This window comes from Tamandua tetradactyla, chromosome 8 (assembly GCF_023851605.1).
Source record: "Tamandua tetradactyla isolate mTamTet1 chromosome 8, mTamTet1.pri, whole genome shotgun sequence".
Lineage (NCBI taxonomy): Eukaryota > Metazoa > Chordata > Mammalia > Pilosa > Myrmecophagidae > Tamandua > Tamandua tetradactyla.
In genome coordinates this window covers 80,534,387-80,553,789 of record NC_135334.1, presented here as the reverse complement: position 1 = coordinate 80,553,789, position 19,403 = coordinate 80,534,387, and the positions used below count along the sequence as shown (strand labels likewise).

Genomic DNA, 19,403 nt, shown 5'->3' with positions numbered 1-19,403 from the left:
TGATAAGAAGTGTGATATTCAGAATAAAGACGACTATTCTTCTGATCTACTCTATACTTCCCAGATGACACCAAAAATGGAATGAACCATCTTCTGAAGTATTAAATTTTGAAACATAGGAAATGTTTCAAGGACATTATAAAACAGATCATCACCTAAGAACGTTATAAAACAGATTATTGAAATAATCTGGAGTGATTGCAGGCAATTCCTAATCCTTCCAACTCTGAATTATATAATTTTACATGTCATTATTTAGATATCATGAAGAAATAGACTATGAGACAAACAAATGAGACTCGGGCGACAGAATTCCTCCTTCTGGGACTCTCTGATGATCCACTTACCCAGCAATTGCTCTTTGTCTTATTCCTGGGTGTCTACCTGGTCACTGTGCTTGGAAATCTGCTTCTCATGTCCCTTGTTCAGGTTGATTCCCGACTTCACAAGCCCATGTATTTTTTTCTCTGCAATTTGTCTCTAGCTGACCTCTGTTTCTCTACCAACATTGTTCCTCAGGCCCTAGTCCACTTGCTATCCAGGAAGAAGTCCATTTCATTTGCACGTTGTGCTACTCAGCTTCTCCTCTTCCTCATTTTGGGGGGTACACAGTGTGCCCTTCTAGCAGTGATGTCCTATGATCGGTTTGTGGCCATCTGCAACCCTTTGCTTTATCCTAGCATCATGACCTGGAGGGTGTGTGTCCAGCTGGCCACAGGATCATGGGCCAGCGGTATTCTGGTAGCTGTGGTGGACACCACCTTCACACTAAGGCTGCCCTACCGAGGTAGCAATAGCATTGCCCATTTCTTTTGTGAGGCCCCTGCACTGCTGATCCTGGCATCCACAGACACCCGTACTTCAGAGACAGCCATTTTCCTCATGGGGATTGTGATTCTCCTTCTACCTGTTTCTCTAATTCTGGTATCCTATGGCCGAATCATAGTGACTGTGGTCAGGATGAGGTCAGCTTCAAGGAGCCTCAAGGCATTCTCTACTTGTGGCTCCCACCTCACTGTGGTCATCCTTTTTTATGGGTCAGCAATTGTCACCTACATGATACCCAAGTCTTCCAAACAGCAGGTAAGACTAGTGTCTGTGTTCTATGCAGTGGTGACTCCCATGCTTAATCCCCTCATCTACAGCCTGAGGAACAAGGATGTCAAGGGAGCTCTAAAGAAAGTAACCAAAAGTTATCTTAAAGGCAGACATGGAATCTTTTGATGACAGTGAGTTCAGAGACTCTACTGACTCCCTACTTTTAAGACTTGCTGAACAGTCCCCTTCCCTGTGAATTTGGAATATGATGAGAGTCGCACCCTTGGACTTCATTTACATCCTTCATCTATAATCCAACCTCCATCCTTTCACCCAGCACTTCCTTTGTAGAAGAAGAAGAACAATAAATCATGGACCTTCTTGTTAGTCCTTTTCCACCTAAGGGTTAGTAGATACCTTGGGAAGCATTCACATTTTATAAACCTTGGAACTTGTAAAATCTCTTTTTAATTATGCTGTATATTACTATCTAACCCAGATTTTACTCCAACTTTTTATCTGTTAGTATTTCTGCATCTCTCTACACCATCAAATAAATAATGAATTATCAAACATTACTGAATCACCTCCTATGAGCTACATGCTCTGTGTGTGTATGCGTGTGTGCATACTTATGCATCATCAGTTTGAAAAAGGAAGTAGAGAGCATGGCTACAATGAAGCAGGATATATGAGCTCTGCTGTCCTTTTCACACGCTACATAGAGACATGAGGATTATATCTATCAGGATAGGCAGTGATAAAAGTGCAGACAGGATTTTGGAAACCAACAAGAAATAGTGACATATCTCAGGAAAGGAAGAATGAGGAGCTGCCACCTATCCTAGGCCTAAAGGACCAAGAGGAAAGAATAGGAACCTAGGTAAGGGTAGCTGGCCCCTAGGTTTAATTTCTTATCATAGCTTCTTTCTGTTACCCCCTTTCATGGTTTTTAAATTTTCTAATGTCACCTCATCTACTGGGGTTCTTTATCTGATGTGGTGACCTAAGCCTTCTTTCCAGAAGGATTTGGGTCTGTTGTGATATTTCTTGAACTGTATTTCTACAGTTTCCCTTTGATCAGGGATATTGCTTAAGTGTTATGGGATATCCAGTGAATCCTCTGGTTTCTAAACAAAGTCCTCCATACCCCCGGTATGTTTCAGCAACCCAGTTTGCCCTTGAAAATCAAGACTGGTAACTCCCTTTATGTGACTGCTGGTTCAGTAATATAAGGACCTCAATACCAGCATATAGTCTCCGCTTCCAATTCGTTAGGATCGTCCATGACAGTTGCCTTCTTTGGGCACTAGGAACGTGAGTTCACCCAGGCTCAAAAAGTGAGGATGGGTATCAAAGAGTTCTCATTGGGCTACTTACTTGAATAATGGAAAGAATCACTCTGCCTGTATCTTTTGGTTTGCTGACCTTTGCATTCTGGCTACTGTAGAGAAAGCCCTGTATATTGACCAATATTTAAAAACATATAATACATTTCTATAAGATAGCACCCAACTTCTAGGAGATTGACTTTTATCTGGAATTATATTGGGGACCTCATCAGGCCATTCCACAATTCTATCAAGTCAGGTGCTTCTGGATATGGGATGCATGGTGGACAAGTAAATTCAGTGGGCTTGAGGGTCCTACCAAGAATTTTTCACCATAAAATGTGTCCCCTGTTTGGGCTTGATGTTTTGTGGGGGTTTTACATATCTATTGATAAAGAACTCTGTAAATCTGTGAATAGTGGTACTAGAAGAAACACTGTGAGTCTATTTTTGTGAGGACAAACCACTGACTCCTCAATGATAGAAGGGATCCTATGTGATCAACATGCCACCAAGGATCCACTAATTCTCTTGGTGAAGGGTACCATATTGGGGCTCAGTTTTGATAAATGTAAAGAGTTGCACAACCACTATCACATGTAATATAAAAGATCCCTGATGCCCTCTTTCAGTCGATGCTCGTTTTCTCCTCATAGGTTCTGTCAATCATTGATCTGTCACAACATATTTACTTTTCTAAAATTTCATATAAGTGGAATCAAACAACAAGGAGTCTTTTTTGGTTTGACTTGTTTTATATAAGCTTATGCTTTTGAGAACATTCATACAGCTGTAGGTGTCAACAGTCTGTTCCTTTTCATTGCCAAGTAATATCCCGCTATATGTGCACATCAATTTTATTTCTCTATTATCAATTGATAGACATTTGGGTAGTTTCCATTTTGGTGCTATTTTGAATAAAGCTGCAGTAAAAATTCAGTAGATTTTCATATATTGACTTGCATCCTGTGACCTTGCTAAACTCACTTTTGATTATATTATTTGTTCTAGTAGCTTTTATCAATTTCATTTGATTTTCTACATGGACATTCAGGTCATCTGTGAATTAAGCCAGTTTTAATTCTTCCATTTCAATTGGGTTGTCTTTTATTTCTTTTTCTTGCCTGATTGCACTAGTTAGGACCTATAGTACAACGTTTAATGAAAGTTACAAGAATGGACATCGTTGTCTTGTTCCTCATCTTAAGTGGACAGAATTCAGTCTTTCACTTTTATGATATTATATCTTTTACATAGATGTCCGTTTTCTGGTCAAGAAAATTTCTTGTTAGATCTAGTTTACTTAGAATTCTTATCAGGAATGGATGTTTACTTTTTATCAAAAGCTTTCTTTCTGCATCTATTGAGCTAATCACTTGATGTATTTTAAATATGTTAACGTGGCAAATTACATTGATTTTTTTTTCTTTATAAGAGAAGTTGTGTGTTAACAGGACAATCATCATAAAATACAAGAATCTCATATACCACTCTATTATTGACATCTTGCATCAGAATGGAACATTTATCATAATTGGTGATAGCACATTTTTATAGTTGTACCAGTTAGTTATTGTCTATAGTTTAACTTTAGGTTCACTGTGTAATTTGGTTCCATGGATTTAAAAAGAATGTTATACTGTTATCATATACACAATCTAAAATTTCCCCTTTTAATCACATTCAGATATATATTTCAGTACTGTTAATTATGTTCACAATGGTATACTACTCTCACTACCATCCGTTAATGAAGCATTCTATCACTCCAAACAGGAACCCTGTACATTTTAAGATTTAACTTTACATTCCATATTCCCACCCCATCCCTTGGTTACTATGTGCTGCCTTTTGAATGTCAAATCAATCTTGAATTCTTGGGATAAACCATACCTGTTTATAACTTCTTACACTAAATTTATTATTTGTTTTATATATTGCTGTTTCTGATCTGCTAAAATGTTGTTTAGAAGCTTTGCATCTATATTCATGAGGGATAAAGTTCTGTAGTTTTCTTTTTTGTTTCTGCAATTTAGAGCATTTTATTCAGGATGCCAAGATTTTTTGCAGCAGCAAAGAAACGAATCTCCTACAAAAGCAAAGGCAGCTTCAAGGCCAGGGAGATGGTGGGCAGATTTTTTTTGTTATTAGAGAAGTCATGAGTTTACAAAGCAATCATGCACACAATACAGGATTCCCATACACCACCGCACTACCAAAGCCTGCAATTGGTGCAGAACATTTGTTACTATGGATAATAGCACTTTTTTAAAAAAATAGTTGTACTACTTTTTTTAACAGCAGTTACATTTGTGTGGGATTGAAAGGATTATGTACCCTAGAAAAGCCATATTTTAATCCTGATTCCATCTCATGGAGGCAGCCGTTTCTTTTAACTCACATTCAGCACTTAGGTTGGAGACTTGATTAGATTATCTCCACACAATTGGGAGAATGTGATTCTCCCAATTGTGGGTATAAACCTTGGATTAAAGGGATATGTGACTCCACCCAATCTAGGTGGGTCTTGATTACTTTCCCGGAATATTTTAAAAGAAGAAACGTTTTGGAGAGAGCAACAAGAACCATTTAAGAGTCACGCAGCCAGAGACCTTTGGAGATGAAGGAGGAATGCATCTCAGAGGGAGCTTCATGAAACAAGAAGCCTGGAGAGGAAGCTAGCAGATGTTGCCATGTTCGCCATGTGCCTTTCCAAATGAAAGAAACCCTTTCTTGATTGAAGGTAGCCTCTTGTTAGTGCCTTAATTTGGACATTTTAAAATTTTATTTTTTTTAATTTGGACATTTTTATAGACTTGCTTTAATTGGGACGTTATCATGGTCTTAGAAGTGTAGACTTGCAACTTAATAAATTCCCCTTTTAAAGGCTATTCTGTTTCTGGTATATTGCATCCTGGCAGCTAGCAAACTAGAACACCTTTGTTACAGTTTATGAAAGATTATTAAAATAGGCCTACTGTCTGTTATTTACATTAGATATATTTTCCCCTTATACCACTTTGTTATCATCTTGTATTAGAAACATACATTTGTTATAACTCACAAAAAAATTCTTAAATTTGTACTATTAATATAGGCCATCATTTACCATAGGGTTCATTATGCTGTATAGTCCTATGTTTTATCTTCTAATTTTTATTCTAGTAATATACACATCCTAAAGTTTCCTCTTTTAACCATATTTACCTATATAGTTCAGTGTTGTTAATTAAATTCACAATAATATGCTACCATCGCCACCATGCATTTCCAAACCTTTATCACTGTGCAACTCTCCATTCTCTAATCCCAGTCTAACTCTTGGTAGCTCATAGTCTTGATTCTAACTCTATGAGCTTGCTTGTTATAATTAGTTAACAGCAGTGAGATCAAACAAAATTTGTCCTTTTGTGTCTGACTATTTCCACTCAACAAAATGCCCCCAAGGTTCGTCTATATTGTCACATGCATCTGGACTTCATTCCTTTTTACAGCTGAATAATATTCTGTTGTATGTATATGTCACATTTTGTTTATCCAGTCATCAGTTGGTGGACACTTGGGTTGAGTTCATCTTTTGGCAATTATGAATAATGCTGCTATGAACATCCATGTGCAAATGTCTGTCTGAGTCTATGCTTTCAGTTCTTCTGGTATATACCTAGTAGTTGGATTGCCGGATAATATAATTCCATACATAGCTTCTTGAGCAACTACCAAAGTGTTGTTCACAGGCTGCATGCACCATTTTACATTCGACACCAGCAATGAATGAGTGTTCATATTTTTCCGTATCTTCTCCAACACTTGCAGTTTTCTGTTATTTCAATAGTGGCCATTCTATAAGTGTGAAATATCTCAATGTGGTTTGATGTTCATTTTCTCTCATAGCTAATGATGTTGAGTATCTTTTCATGTGCTTTTTAGACATTGTTATTCCCTCTTTGAAGAAATGTCTATTCGGGTCTTTTTTTTTTTTTTTTTTTTTTTTAAAGAAAGACAGAGAAGGAAGGAAGGAAAGGAGGAAGAAAGGGAAACATCTTTAAACATTTTCTTATTTTTATTATATTTTGTTTGTTTGTTTGTTTTTTACATGGGCTGGGGCCGGGAATCGAACCGGGGTCCTCCGGCATGGCAGGCAAGCACTCTTGCCCGCTGAGCCACCGCGGCCCGCCCTCTATTCGGGTCTTTTACCCAATTTTAAATTGTGTTGTTTGTCTTTTTTATTTTTGAGTTATAGGATTTATTTATATATTCTGGATATTAAACCCTTATTGGATATGGAATTTCCAAATATTTTTCCCATTGAGCAAGTTGTCTTTTCAATTTTGTGAGAAAGTCCTTTGATGCACAAATATTTTTAGTTTTGATAAGGTCCCAATTCTATTTTTCCTTTTACTGCTTATCCTTTGGGCATAAAGTCTAAGAAATCATTGCCTACCACAAGATCTTACAGATGCTTCCCTACATTTTCTTCTACTTGTTTTACAGTCCTGGTTTTTACAATTATGTCTTTGATCCAGTTTGACGCAATTTTTGTTTATGGTCTGAAATAAGAACTCATATTCATTTTTCCTCTCAGCCCCGTTTTTGAAGACAATATTCTTTCCCAATTGATTGGACTTAGACACCTTGTCAAAAATCAGTTGACCATAGAAGTGAGGGTCTATTTCTGAACTCTAAATTTGATTCCATTCATGAATATATCTATCTTTGTTGCATGATGTTGTTTTGACCACTGTAGCTTTAAGTCAGGAAGGGTGAATCCTCCAACTTTATTTTTTCAAGGTGTTTTCAATTTGATGATTGGCTTTTCCATTTCTGCAAGGTAAGCTGTTGGAATTTTGATTGAGATTGGGTTGAATCTGTACGTGAATTTGGGTACAATTGACATCTTAATGATATTTATTCTTCCAATCCATGAATATGGAATGTCCTTCCATTTATTTAGGTCTTCTGTGATTTCTTTTAGAAAAATTTTATAATTTTCTGTGTACAAGTCCTTTATAACCTTAGTAAAATTTATTCCTAAATATATGATACTTTTAGTTGCTATTGTCAATGGAATTTTTTCCTTGATTTCCTCCTCAGATTGCTTATTTCTAACGTATATAAACACTACTGATTTTTGCATGTTGATCTTGTATCCCAGCATTTTGCTGAACTCGTTTATTAGCTCTAATTGCTTTGCTGTAGAATTTTTTTAGATTTTATAAATATAGAATCATGTTGACTGCAAATGGTGAAAATTTTACTTCTTCATTCCCAATTTGGATGGCTTTTATTTCTTTTTCGTGCTTAACTGCTCAAGCAAGAAATTCTAGCCCAACAAAATTCTAGCAAAACATGGTTACTGAGTCTTGTTGTTAGTGGTCACTAAGTGATTCAGAACTCAGAAGGAAAACTTAGTCTTTCACCATTATGTACAATGATAACTATGGATGTTTCATATGTACCCTTTATAATGTTGTGGAAGTTTCCTCCTATTCATATTTTTTGAAGTGTTTTTATCGAGAAAGTGTAACTGAGAAGTTAGGATTTCAAGGATGATTATAATTACTGAATTTTTATATAGATGTTCCTTTTTACTTTCTGGTATATTAGAGTTGACAGAAGGAAATACATGAAACCTTAGAATTATAGTCTGGCTGCCTTGATTTCTCATAATGATTGTCCAGCCTTTATCTTGTGCCCTCATGATTGTAAAAACCTTGTGACTAACCTTCACTGTACCCATTTATCCAGTTTTTCTACTTTAGAGTCTTGTGATCACTAACGACAGCCTCTAATGTTTATTAATGGAGAGTTCTGGGCCAGCCCAGAACTAACCCAGTCCAAGTCCAAAATTATCTTAACAACTGAAACTGTATCTAACCAAAATGGGTCTGCCTGACATGTGCAGTAGCTTAGACTTTAACCTCTAAGTCACCTATATCTCATAAAAATACTAAAACTTATACCTATCATCATATTAAGACTGCCATTTTCTTATATATGTTTTGAGACTTAGCATGCAATCAATCTGCACATACTCAATAATTCAATCACCTCTAATTACATCATCTCAGGCCATTGTACTCACTATCCTAAAACCTATCCATCTTTAAATACTATAAAATTATCAGTATTACTGCATTTCGGGGAGACGGATTTTGGGGTTGCTAGGCCATTTGATCTCCTGCTAAGTGCCTAGTAATAAACTTTTTCTCTCTTTGAAACCCGTGTCTCAGGAATTGGTGATTTGAGCATGGGCGAAGAATACACTGCCTTTGTCTGGTTACAAAAGGATGCTGAATTTTGTCATATGCCTTTTCTGCATCAATTGAAATGACGTGTTTTCCCCCTTTGATTTGTGAATGTGGTGTATTATATTAATTTATTTTCTTGTGTTAAACCACACCTGCATACCTGGGATAAAATTCATTTGATCCTGAGGTATAATTCTTTTAATGTGCTGTTGGATTCGATTTGAAAATGTTTTGATGAGGATTTTTGCACCTATTTTCATGAGAGAAATTGGTTTGTAATTTTCTTTTCTTGTGATAGCTTCATCTGACTTTGGTATTAAGGTGATGTTGGCCTAATAGAATGAGGTGGGTAGTGTTCCCTCCTCTTCAATATTTTGGGAGCGTTTGAGCAGGATTGGTATTAATGTGGTGATTGGTAGGATTCACCTGTGAAGTCATCTTGTCCAGGCTTTTCTTTTTTGGGATATTTTTGATGGCTGATTCAATCTCTTTACTTATCATTGATCTATTGAGGTCTTCTATTTTTTTCTAGTCAGTATAGGTTACTCATGTGTTTCCAGGAACTTGTCCATTTAATCTAGGTTCTCTAATTTGTTGGCATACAGTTGTTGACAGCATCCTCTTATTATCCTTTTTATTTCTGTGTAGTCAGTAGCAATATACTCGCTCTCATTTCTGATTTTATTCATTTGCACCTTTTCTCTTTTGTTTTCTTTGTTTATGTTTCTAAGGATCTGTCAATTTTATTGATCTTCGTAAAGAACCAACTTTTGACTTTGTTCGTTCTCTCTATTTTTTAAATTCATGATTACATTTATTTCAGCTCTCATTTTTGTTATTTCTTTCTTTCTGCTTGGTTTGGGAATAGTTTGCTATTCTTTTTCTATTTCCTCCAGGTGTGTAGTTAGAGCTTTGATTTTAGCTCTTTCTTCTTTTTTAATGTAGGCATTAGGGCTATAAATTTCCTTCTCAGCACTACCTTCCCTGCAACCCATAATTTTGTTATGCTGTTACTCGTTTTCATTTGCTTTGAGACATTTACTGATGCCCCTTGCAATTTCTTCTTTGACTTAGTGATTATTTAAGAGTGTGTTTATTTTCTGTATATTTGTGAATTCTCCAGTTCTCTGCCTGTTATTGATTTCCACTTTTGTTGATTTATGGATTAATAATGCGTTTTGTATAATTTCAATCTACTTAAATTTATTGAGACTTGTTTTCTGACTCAAGGTGAGGTCTATAGATCCATGAGCGTTTAAGAATATATATCCTGCTGCTTTGGGGTGCAATGTTCTGAATATATGTGCTAGATCTAGTTCATTTATTCTATTATTCAAGTTCTCTGTTTCCTTATTGATTTTCTATCTAGATGTACTAACCATTGAAGAGAGTGGTGTATTGAAGTCTCCAACTATTATTTTAAAGATGTCTATAGCTCCCTTCAGTTTTTTTCAGTGTTTGCCTCATGTATTATTGGTTAAGTGCATTAATATTTATGATTATTATTTCTTCTTGGAGGGCATATTTTGGAAGGAGGAGCAGCGTGGATGGGACTTTTCAAAGTCAGTATTTACCTGCCAAAACAGAGCCAGGGACCCAGTAAGAGGACACAGACCAGCTCCAAAGACACCTGGGGAGAGGGTCAGAAAAGAAGCCACAAGCCTTTTGGCTTGCCTAAGCTGTGCTTTCTTAGCCTTCCCAGGAGATGGCACCATTCAGCAAACTCACCACAGCTTAAGTGAGGCATGTGTCTTTAAACTACCAGCACTTCTGTGTCTGGCAGTAAGTAGGATTGAAACAATGTCTGTTACCACCTTTCTCCAGGGTGGGTTGAAACAGTAGCTCAAAGCCAGACCCAGTGATCTGAATTTGCTAATCAAAAGCTGTGATTAGTGCTGGGCTGTGCCCTGCACTGTTCTTGGGGAAGATGATTTTTACGTCCCTTTCTGTCAGCACCTGCATGCCAGGAGCTGGACCCCAATGTGGCCTGCCTCCAGGGTAGGGGACAGCCGCTGGTGGCTGCTGCTGGATGCAAGTTACTCACAGTGTGTCCCTGCAGTTTCTCAGCTTCTTTCAGTGTTCTTCTTGCCTCGGTAGCCCCAACCCAGTTGTTTCAGATGGTTCTTGTCTGATTGCTAGCTGTTTTGGAGGAAAGAGTGAGGCATGGAACTCCCTACTCGGCCATCTTCTCCACAAATTCCCTGTAGATTTTTTTTCTTGTAATGCCTTTCTCTGCTTTTGGTTTTATGGTAAAGCTGGCCAGATAGAATGAGTTGATATGTAATCCCTCTGCTTCAGTTTTTTGCAAGAATTTGTGAAGAATTGGGATCATTTCCTCCCTAAATGTTTGGTAGAACTCAAACATTAATTCAAACATGAATCTGGGTGTTTAGACCATTCACGTTTAATGTGAGGCTATCTGCATCTGAAGTGTGCTTTGTGGGAAGGTTTTTAACTACCATTTCAATTCATTTAATAGATTTAAGTCTATCCATGTTATATATTTTTTCTTGGGTGAGCTTTAATAATTTGTGTCTTTCAAGGAATTTGTCTATTTCAACTAAGTTGATTAATTTATTGATGAAAGTTGTCCACAGTATTTCCTTATTATCATTCACCATTTGTAGAATATGCAATGATTTAATCTCCGTCAATGTCAGCAATTTTGTGTCTTCTTTCTTACTTTCCTGTTCAGTTTTGCTCAAGATTTATCAATTTTATTGATCGTCTCACAGAACCAGTTTTTCATTCATTGCTTTATTCTGTTGGTTTTCTGTTTTCTATTTTGCTGAGTTCCACTTCGTTATTTATTATTTCCTTTCTTCTGCTTAATTTGTTCTTACTTTTTCTAATTTCTTGTAGTGTAAGCTGAGATCATTGATTTGAGATCTTTTTCCTTTTAGTACTTACAGCATCCCATAAATTCTGACATCTTGTGCTTTCACTTTAATTCAGTTCAACATATTATTTGCTAATTTCCCATTTACATTCTTCTTTGACCTATGAGTTATTTGGAAGTGTGTTATTTAGTTTCCAAACATTCGGAGATTTCCCAGAGGTTTTTCTCTTATTTGTTTCTAATTTAATTTATGTGGTTATTTTTTTATGTATGATTTGAGTCCTTTTATATTTATTGAGATTAGTTTTAACACCTGGACTATCATATATCGTGGTAAATATCCTGCACTTATTCCTAGATTGTGGCCCTTCTGGGATCTCACCTGAAAGCCTGGGATTGTCTATGCAGCAAGACTTAAATTCTAACCTCTCAGCAACAATTTGTTACTAAATGTTTATCTTAGAATTTTTAAAAACTTTTTATTGTAGTAGCATGTATACAACTCAAAATTTCCCATCTTAATCTCATATGCTACTTTCTTTTGTGTTTCTTAAGTCTTCTCTTATGCATAAACTCTTATATAAATTTGCCAACTCTTAAGGCTATTGCATGCAGATTTTGGACTTTACTTTCTGTGGTTCCTTCATCTTTCTTATTTTGACCATTCATTTCCATGTTATTATGGCAACCTCAACTTCCAATTTTCATCTTCATATTCCAGTAACACTGTCAATTTATTCTGACTCTCTTGTCCCCTATTAGAGAATTGGCAAATGCACTTAAAGAAAACAGAGTAGCGTGTTCTTTGCTCCTTTACCTTTCTCCTTCAGTCTTCTGTTTATTGGTCTCTTAAGTCTTAAAATACCTATTTTGCATGTTTTGTTAATATTTTATAATTGTGTAGCTATTTGGGGGAAGATGGCTGGAAGAGAAATGCTGACATCAAGAATTTCTTTAAAGTTCTTTAGGTGATTCTGATCCACAGTTGAAGAACATTGGACTGTTAATGTGGCTGAGGGGCAAGGTGATTTTAGATGAGATTGGAAAAATGGATAGGGGCTAGCACACTCTGGACATGTAGATTTAGTTGAGGTTTCAACATTTATTCTAAGCATTATGGAAGGCTGTGGAATGTTTTTGAGCAAGGGAGTGATATGATCTGCTGACATATTGAAATCATATCATAGTGATATGATCTGCTGACATATACATTTTCCTCTGTAGATAATGGATTATAGGGCAATGAGAATGAAATAGGAAGAACTTCTAGGAGGCTAGGACAATAGTCAAGATAAAGAATGATTGTGATGAGTTCTAGGGTAGTAGCAATGTAGATGGAGAATAGTTGGATATAGTACATCTTTTGGAAATAATTTGGTAGGTTTGCTGTTAAGCTGAATGTGAAGGATGAAGAATAGTGAATAAACAAGAATGGCTCCTAGAGTTTTTGCTTGAGCTACTGAGTGGTAATGTTTACTGATAAATGGAAGAGGGGAATTTGAGTAAGTTTTAGAGAGCTCATTCAGGTCAAACTAAATTTGAAATGCCTTGTTGACACTCATGTAGAGGTGTGAAGAATGCAATTGGATATACTGAGGCTTCTGTAAAGAGTAGAGACCAAAAATCCATTTTGGAAATCATTTTTATTTCCTTTAGCCATTGTATCCTACCCTGTAATTTCCATCTAAGCCTGCTATAGTTTCTTAGATCCCAGAGACCTGTGTAAAACCCTCCTCAGTGCAGCCTTTACCTCATTATTCCTTAAGCTGTAGATGATAGGGTTCAACATGGGTGTCACCACTGTGTAGGAGAGTGACAGCATCTTCTTGTTTTCAGGAGAGGTGCTGGAACGGGGCCGGCAGTACATGAGGATGGCAGTGCTGTAGAAGAGGGAGACAACCAGGAGGTGGGAGGAACACGTGGAGAAGGCCTTGTGTTTCCCCTCGGTTGAAGGCATCCTAAAGATAGTGGAGAGGATGCGGACATAGGACCCCAGAATCAGCAAGAAAGGGAAGAGGATGAATAGGACTGTAGCTATCAGACCTTCCAGTTCAAACAGAGAGGTATCGGCACAGACCAATGCAATGACAGGGGGACTGTCACAGAAGAAATGGTTCACCCTGTTGGGACCACAAAATGGGAAGCTGAAAATCCATGTGCTTTGCACAGTGCCAACTGGAATCCCTGAGAACCAAGAGGCAGCTGCCAGTTGGGCACAGGCTTTGCGGCCCATGATGAGTGGGTAGCGCAAAGGGTTACAGATGGCGACATAGCGGTCATATGCCATGGTGGCCAGGAGGCAGCATTCAACAGTCCCAAAGAAGAAGAAGAAATACATCTGAGTAGCACAGCCAAGGAAAGAGATGGTTGTGTCATGCATGATCAGGGTCCCCAGCAACTTGGGCACAATGACCAAGTTGAAACCTATCTCCAGAAAGGACAAGTTTCTGAGGAAGTAGTACATAGGACTTTGAAGGGCAGAGTCAGCTGTGATGACCAGGAGGATGAGGACATTGCCCGTTAGCGTAACCAGGTAAATGGTCAAGAAAAGGAAGAACAGTAGGGCCTGTAGCTCGGAGGACAGTTCTGAGAAGCTCACAAGAACAAATTCATGGACAGTTGTCCAGTTTCCCCACGTCATTCTTCTGCCCAGGATTTCATTGAATATTCAGACGCCAGGAAAGTAGAGTTTTCATATGTTATTTTTACCTTTATTATACCTTAGAAAGAAAACCTCCCAAGGCCTCATTCTTCTTTTCTTATTTTAGTTGTCGACGATCAAACAGCTGTAATTTCCAAAATGCAAAACAAACAAATCTGACCATTGGATTCACAGTTTGTTTTGAAGAATACTTTTTTCTTAGTGAATTGAGACACATCAGCTATACCTATACATGATTTGACCTTGTTCTCTCAGAGATAGTCACAGTTAAGGATTCATCTTTGTGCTCTTACCCTATTGCTCTGTGACAATCAGTGGAATTAAAAAGAAACCAAGCCCACACATCTGAAGAGAGAAGTCTAGATATACAATGGAAGGTGGTGAAGTCAGACAGAGCATCTGTTCTGCAAAATGAATGAGTGCGAAGGGAAAAACCAAGGAAAATGAAGAAACAATTACAAAATATTTCTGAGGAGGAGACCTGAATGTGTGTGAAATTAGCCAATTCCCAGCAAGATTTCAGTAAGTTGAAGGAATCACTATTTCTATATCAGAAAATTGCAGTCTAAACAGAAAAACACAGAATACAGAAAATGAGATTTATCTTGATCCCAGGTCCAATTATCCTCTACATGGGTGTATGTGATTAGGAAAAGCAAACACAGACTCAAGATAGTATCAGAATCATAGAGAGAATCTTGACATGTTAACCACACATCTTTTCATTAGCTTGTTTTGGTTCACTTGTGTAGGACAACACATGATTCTTAAGAAATTCAGAGCTCAAATGTTACATGTTAATAAAGTCCAATTCCAATGTGCAGGAGTGACTAACAAGAGGAAGTACTCTGAAAAAGAAGCAGACAATTTCATTATTCCATCAAAAATTCAGCTTTAAAATTGGGGTCCTGAGTTCTTTCTAATGATTGTAAAATTCAATAGAAGAATAAATCTGAAGCATTTAGCATGGTGTTTGGCATATTGCAAGCATTCAATAAATGCTGTTACTATTACAATATACCACTAGAACTGCCTTATCATAAAGACAACTTATTATACAAACAATTGTGCAAAGTCACTATAGCCCCTGCTATTCAATCTCTGGGACAAAAAAATCGTGAATTCAATAAAACAGCTTATCACGCATGTGCTAGGCACTCTTATAGATACTGGGTATGATACAAAAGTATAAAACAGAAATCTCTGCCCTCCCAGTACTCACCTCATTGGGAAGACAGATAGTAAACAGTCTAAGTCCAATATGTAGTGTGTTAGATGGATCAATGGAAGAGAACACAGAAGCACAGAAGGAGGCAGGTATTTGGTGTGTGGGGAGTGGCAGGCAAGTCTTCACCAAGATGGTGATATTTGAGCAGAGCCCTGAGCAGGTGCAAAAGGTGAAGTCAGGGTAGTGAAATAAGGAGGCACATAAGAACAAATTAGTGAGGAAAGGCTGTTTAAAAATTGCTGATACCTAGAAAACTCAATCAGGGCATTGTTTCTTCATTGAAAATGTCTTTGGTATATCAACTATTTTCATAGCAAGAACTAACAGTTACTAAGCACTAAATGAGTGCTAGATGCTATTCTAAGTATTTTGCATGTATCATATTTAATTCTCACTACATTCTGAAGATATAGGTACTATTAACCCCATTTTACAGCCGAGGAATCAGAGGCACAGAGAAGTTTTTTACTTTCCTCAAGGTTAGGCAGCTAGTAAGTGTTGGCATGAGGTGATGCCTCCTTGGCAGCCTGACTCCAGGGCATGGATTTACCATCAGTCAACAGATCTTCCACTCTCTCAGTCCCAAATCACAGGTGAGGGCAAATAGGAGTGTTTGTGATACGGTGGTGGGAAAAAAGCAAAAAGTAAGACAATTTCTAAAGATAAGCAGATGCTTCAGTATATTAGCAGCACTGGAGATTTGATATGGGTTACATTTCTACAATTTTTCATTTTTTCTTCTAGTTGTTCCAAGACACTGGAGACCAACGGAAATGTCAATATAATGATTCAACAGTCATACTCATTTGTCAAATCCTATCTTCTCTGTTATATTCCTCCTTTCTTTAAATAACATATATACATAAAACAATAAATTTCAAAGTACATTGCAACATTTACTTGTAGAACAGATTTCAGTGTTTGGTATGGGTTACAATTCCACAATTTTCAGTTTTTGTTTCTAGCTGCTCTAAGGTGCTAGAGGCCAAAAGAAATATCAGTATAATGAGTCAACGTTCACACTCATTTGTTAAACCCGACCTTCTCCTGTATAACTCCACCATCATCTTTGATCTTTCTCCCACTCTTTAGGGGTATTTGGACTATGCCCATTCTAATTTTTTTTTATATTGGAAGGGGCTGTTGATAATATGGGATATGGGGACAGAACTAATTGATAGTGCCATTCAATTTTTATCCCAATGCCTTGAAAGGTAGGTGCCCGGTAAGTTGTTATTGAATGAATAATGAAGAAAACACGGTCAATAATAAGAGAAATATAAAAATATTTTCTTTATAGAAAAGGAGCCCCATTCATAAGGAATTTGGACACAAATGAATATCATGCAGCCTCATTCAATTATTCATATTGAAAGAGTGATAAGAGTTTAAATTGTACTCATCTTCCTCTACCTTAAGCTTCTTCCTTGTATCTACCCTATTTCAGTAAATGGCACCACCCAGTTGTACAATCTACAAACTGAGATATAATGCTTTAATTCATCCCTCAAACTTGATTGTTCTTCCTCCTAAATATGGATTCAGTGTCACCTTCTCCATCCCTACCACCACTGTTTTCAAGTTCTGACTCTTGTTTTCTTTGATCTGGAATATTGTAGGAAACTGCTTCTGTTTTATTCCCTTCAAATCATTCTCCATTTGTGGGGGATCTTTCTGAAAACAACTCTGTTTAAGCCATTACATGCTTACTTCATTTCAATCACTTCTATTGTCCCCGGGATAAAGTACAAACTCTTAACTAGGTCCTTTTCTCTGCTCTCTGCTTTTATTTATCCAACTTCAAATCCCATACACAGCCTACATTCCAGTCACACTAAAATACTTGCTGGTCCTTAACACATCATGTACTCACACTCTTGCATTTGGCCAAGCAGTTCTCCACTCTTAAAAATCTCTCCCTACAACTATGTCTAACGTTCTTCTCATCTTCCTAGTCTGAAATTTATTATTTTCTTTGTGAAGTTTCCCTTGGCAGAATCAAGGATTGTTCTTTCTCTTTCTCATAACACACTATGCAGACCTCTGTCTGAGCTCTTTTATAATTGTGCATGTGAGCTTCTATATGTGTACATCTGTTATACTGTGTATTGTTAACACCATGAGGACAAATGGCTCAGCTCATTGTCTTTTCTCACCTAGCAGAGTGCTTAACTCTGAGTGCTTAGTAATTAGTGCAGCCTGAGAGTTCATTATTTTCACTGGAGTTTGATGACCCTATTGAATCTTAGTTGAGCCTAAGGTCAAGACCTCTGAATTACATTTTTTTTTAAATAGTTGAGTCATAGGTTTCCTCTTTCAAATTATATTTATTTTGCTTAAGTTTTTTGCTATCCTCTGTCTAGTCTGAGAAGATAGCATTGAAGTTTTACTCTCTTATAACAGCTTTCAGCTACGTAGTATGCCATAGATGTCCACTACTCTCCAATATTTAATCAAAATGTTTTCTAGGAGAGAGCCAAGACCCTGAAGCACATCACTTCAGCTGTTTCTCAAAATCTATACTTCCTGGGAAAATTTGTTCATCAGAGTACAAAGCCATGTATTTTTTTCTATCTGACCTTAAATCTCTTCAGACATGGATAGAATATAATTAAACACAGTTATAAGTATTGCCATCCGGAACATATCTCTTTAGTGTAGCATCAGAGATCTCCTGAAAGAGATCACTTAATGTCTTAGTGAAAAGCAGATACTCATTCTTTGATCTGAGATCTAAAGCCAACTTCCTTTTAAAGCATTTTCTGACCCTCCTCCCACCTCCAACTGGATATAGTTAATTCTCTCTCCCTTGTGATCCTTGTAGCATTTAAAAATCCTTATTTTAACAGTGTTTTTGTGTCATAATTTTTTTATACATATGGCCTTTTCTATAGATAATTCACTCCTTGAGGATCCAAGCCAAGTCCTATTCAACTTTGTATCCCTATTACATTGCCTGGCACCTAGTAAGCATCAATAAATGTTAAATTATTAATTAATGTTTATTTTAATAACATTAGTTAATTGGCCCAATATACTAATATTGGTCTCAAAACATTATTGTGGTTCATTGTCATGAAATTCTTAGTGAATCTATGATGGATTAATTTAATCACTATTATTTTTTAAGTGTTTGTAAAAGTCCTTTTAAAAGTGCTCTAAATTAGTCTCTGGTATGGGATATGGAAATAAGTGTAGAAATAAAAACCACTATATAAATGTATATTCTTATCACCATTATTATTATTGCCATTAGTATATTTTCTATAGATTCAAAAACTTCAGTAAAAGCAGTATTGTGTAGATAGAAAACAATCCAGTGAAGAGTGACCAAGACCCATGACAGCTGAAGCCAGAGGAAAACTGCAGTTACAGCAGAGTTTCCAAATTTCCTAAGGACACACAAACAGATGATACTACTTAGACACTGGCCAACCTATAAAAAAGGCTGGGAAAAAAATGGTTCTCAGGCTCAAAATTCAGAGGCTCGCAAAAAACGTCTATGAATCTTTAATTAAAGAAGCTAAGGGAATTTGGATGTTTATGAGCAGCTTTTTGAAGTATTAAAGCAGGGGAACCCCTTTCCCTCTTTTTTCCAGACCAAATCTTACAAGAATGGCAATACTTAATCCAGTAAGTAACTTAGATCAAGGGGCAGGGACTCAGAGCTTTCACTTTCTCCTATATCCTGAAATGGCCCCTCACGTATTTTCTTAGGCTGCAAGAAATACCATATAAAAACCTGATTCAGGACTTTGCATCTGCTCCCTTCCCAGAGGTGTAAATCCATTTTCCCCCTCCATTTGTCTTATATCTTCTCTAACCCTCCCTTTATATTTTTTTCTTCTGATGTATCATTCCCTTTTCTTCTTTTTCACATTTCTCATCTTACTGTTCAGATTCTCATTTTCTATCTCTTCTTTTCCCTATTAAGTAGAGAAGACTTTACAGGGAATATTTTGAAGAATCGACTTTCCTGTAATTTCATGAGTGTAGTAATGGTAGAAATGGCGTTATCCATGCAGTGTAATTCAGATACTGTTTTACTTCTGGTATA

The 19,403-nt window shown here is 36.9% G+C and overlaps 2 protein-coding genes across 2 annotated transcripts; one reads left to right on the top strand and one right to left on the bottom strand.

Moving 5' to 3' along the window:
- Positions 1–279: 279 nt before the first annotated feature.
- On the top strand, positions 280–1,224 carry LOC143645221 (olfactory receptor 2D2-like). The gene has a single exon (XM_077114779.1). The coding sequence runs from the start codon at positions 280–282 to the stop codon at positions 1,222–1,224; it is 945 nt and encodes a 314-aa protein (XP_076970894.1).
- An 11,925-nt stretch (positions 1,225–13,149) lies between these two features.
- LOC143643632 (olfactory receptor 10A4-like) lies at positions 13,150–14,097 on the bottom strand. The gene has a single exon (XM_077112238.1). The coding sequence runs from the start codon at positions 14,095–14,097 to the stop codon at positions 13,150–13,152; it is 948 nt and encodes a 315-aa protein (XP_076968353.1).
- Positions 14,098–19,403: the final 5,306 nt, after the last annotated feature.

Bases quoted from the DNA above. Each gene is read 5' to 3' on its own strand.
- LOC143645221 (XM_077114779.1), top strand. From the start codon at position 280: ATGAGACAAACAAATGAGACTCGGGCGACAGAATTCCTCCTTCTGGGA.
- LOC143643632 (XM_077112238.1), bottom strand. From the start codon at position 14,097: ATGACGTGGGGAAACTGGACAACTGTCCATGAATTTGTTCTTGTGAGC.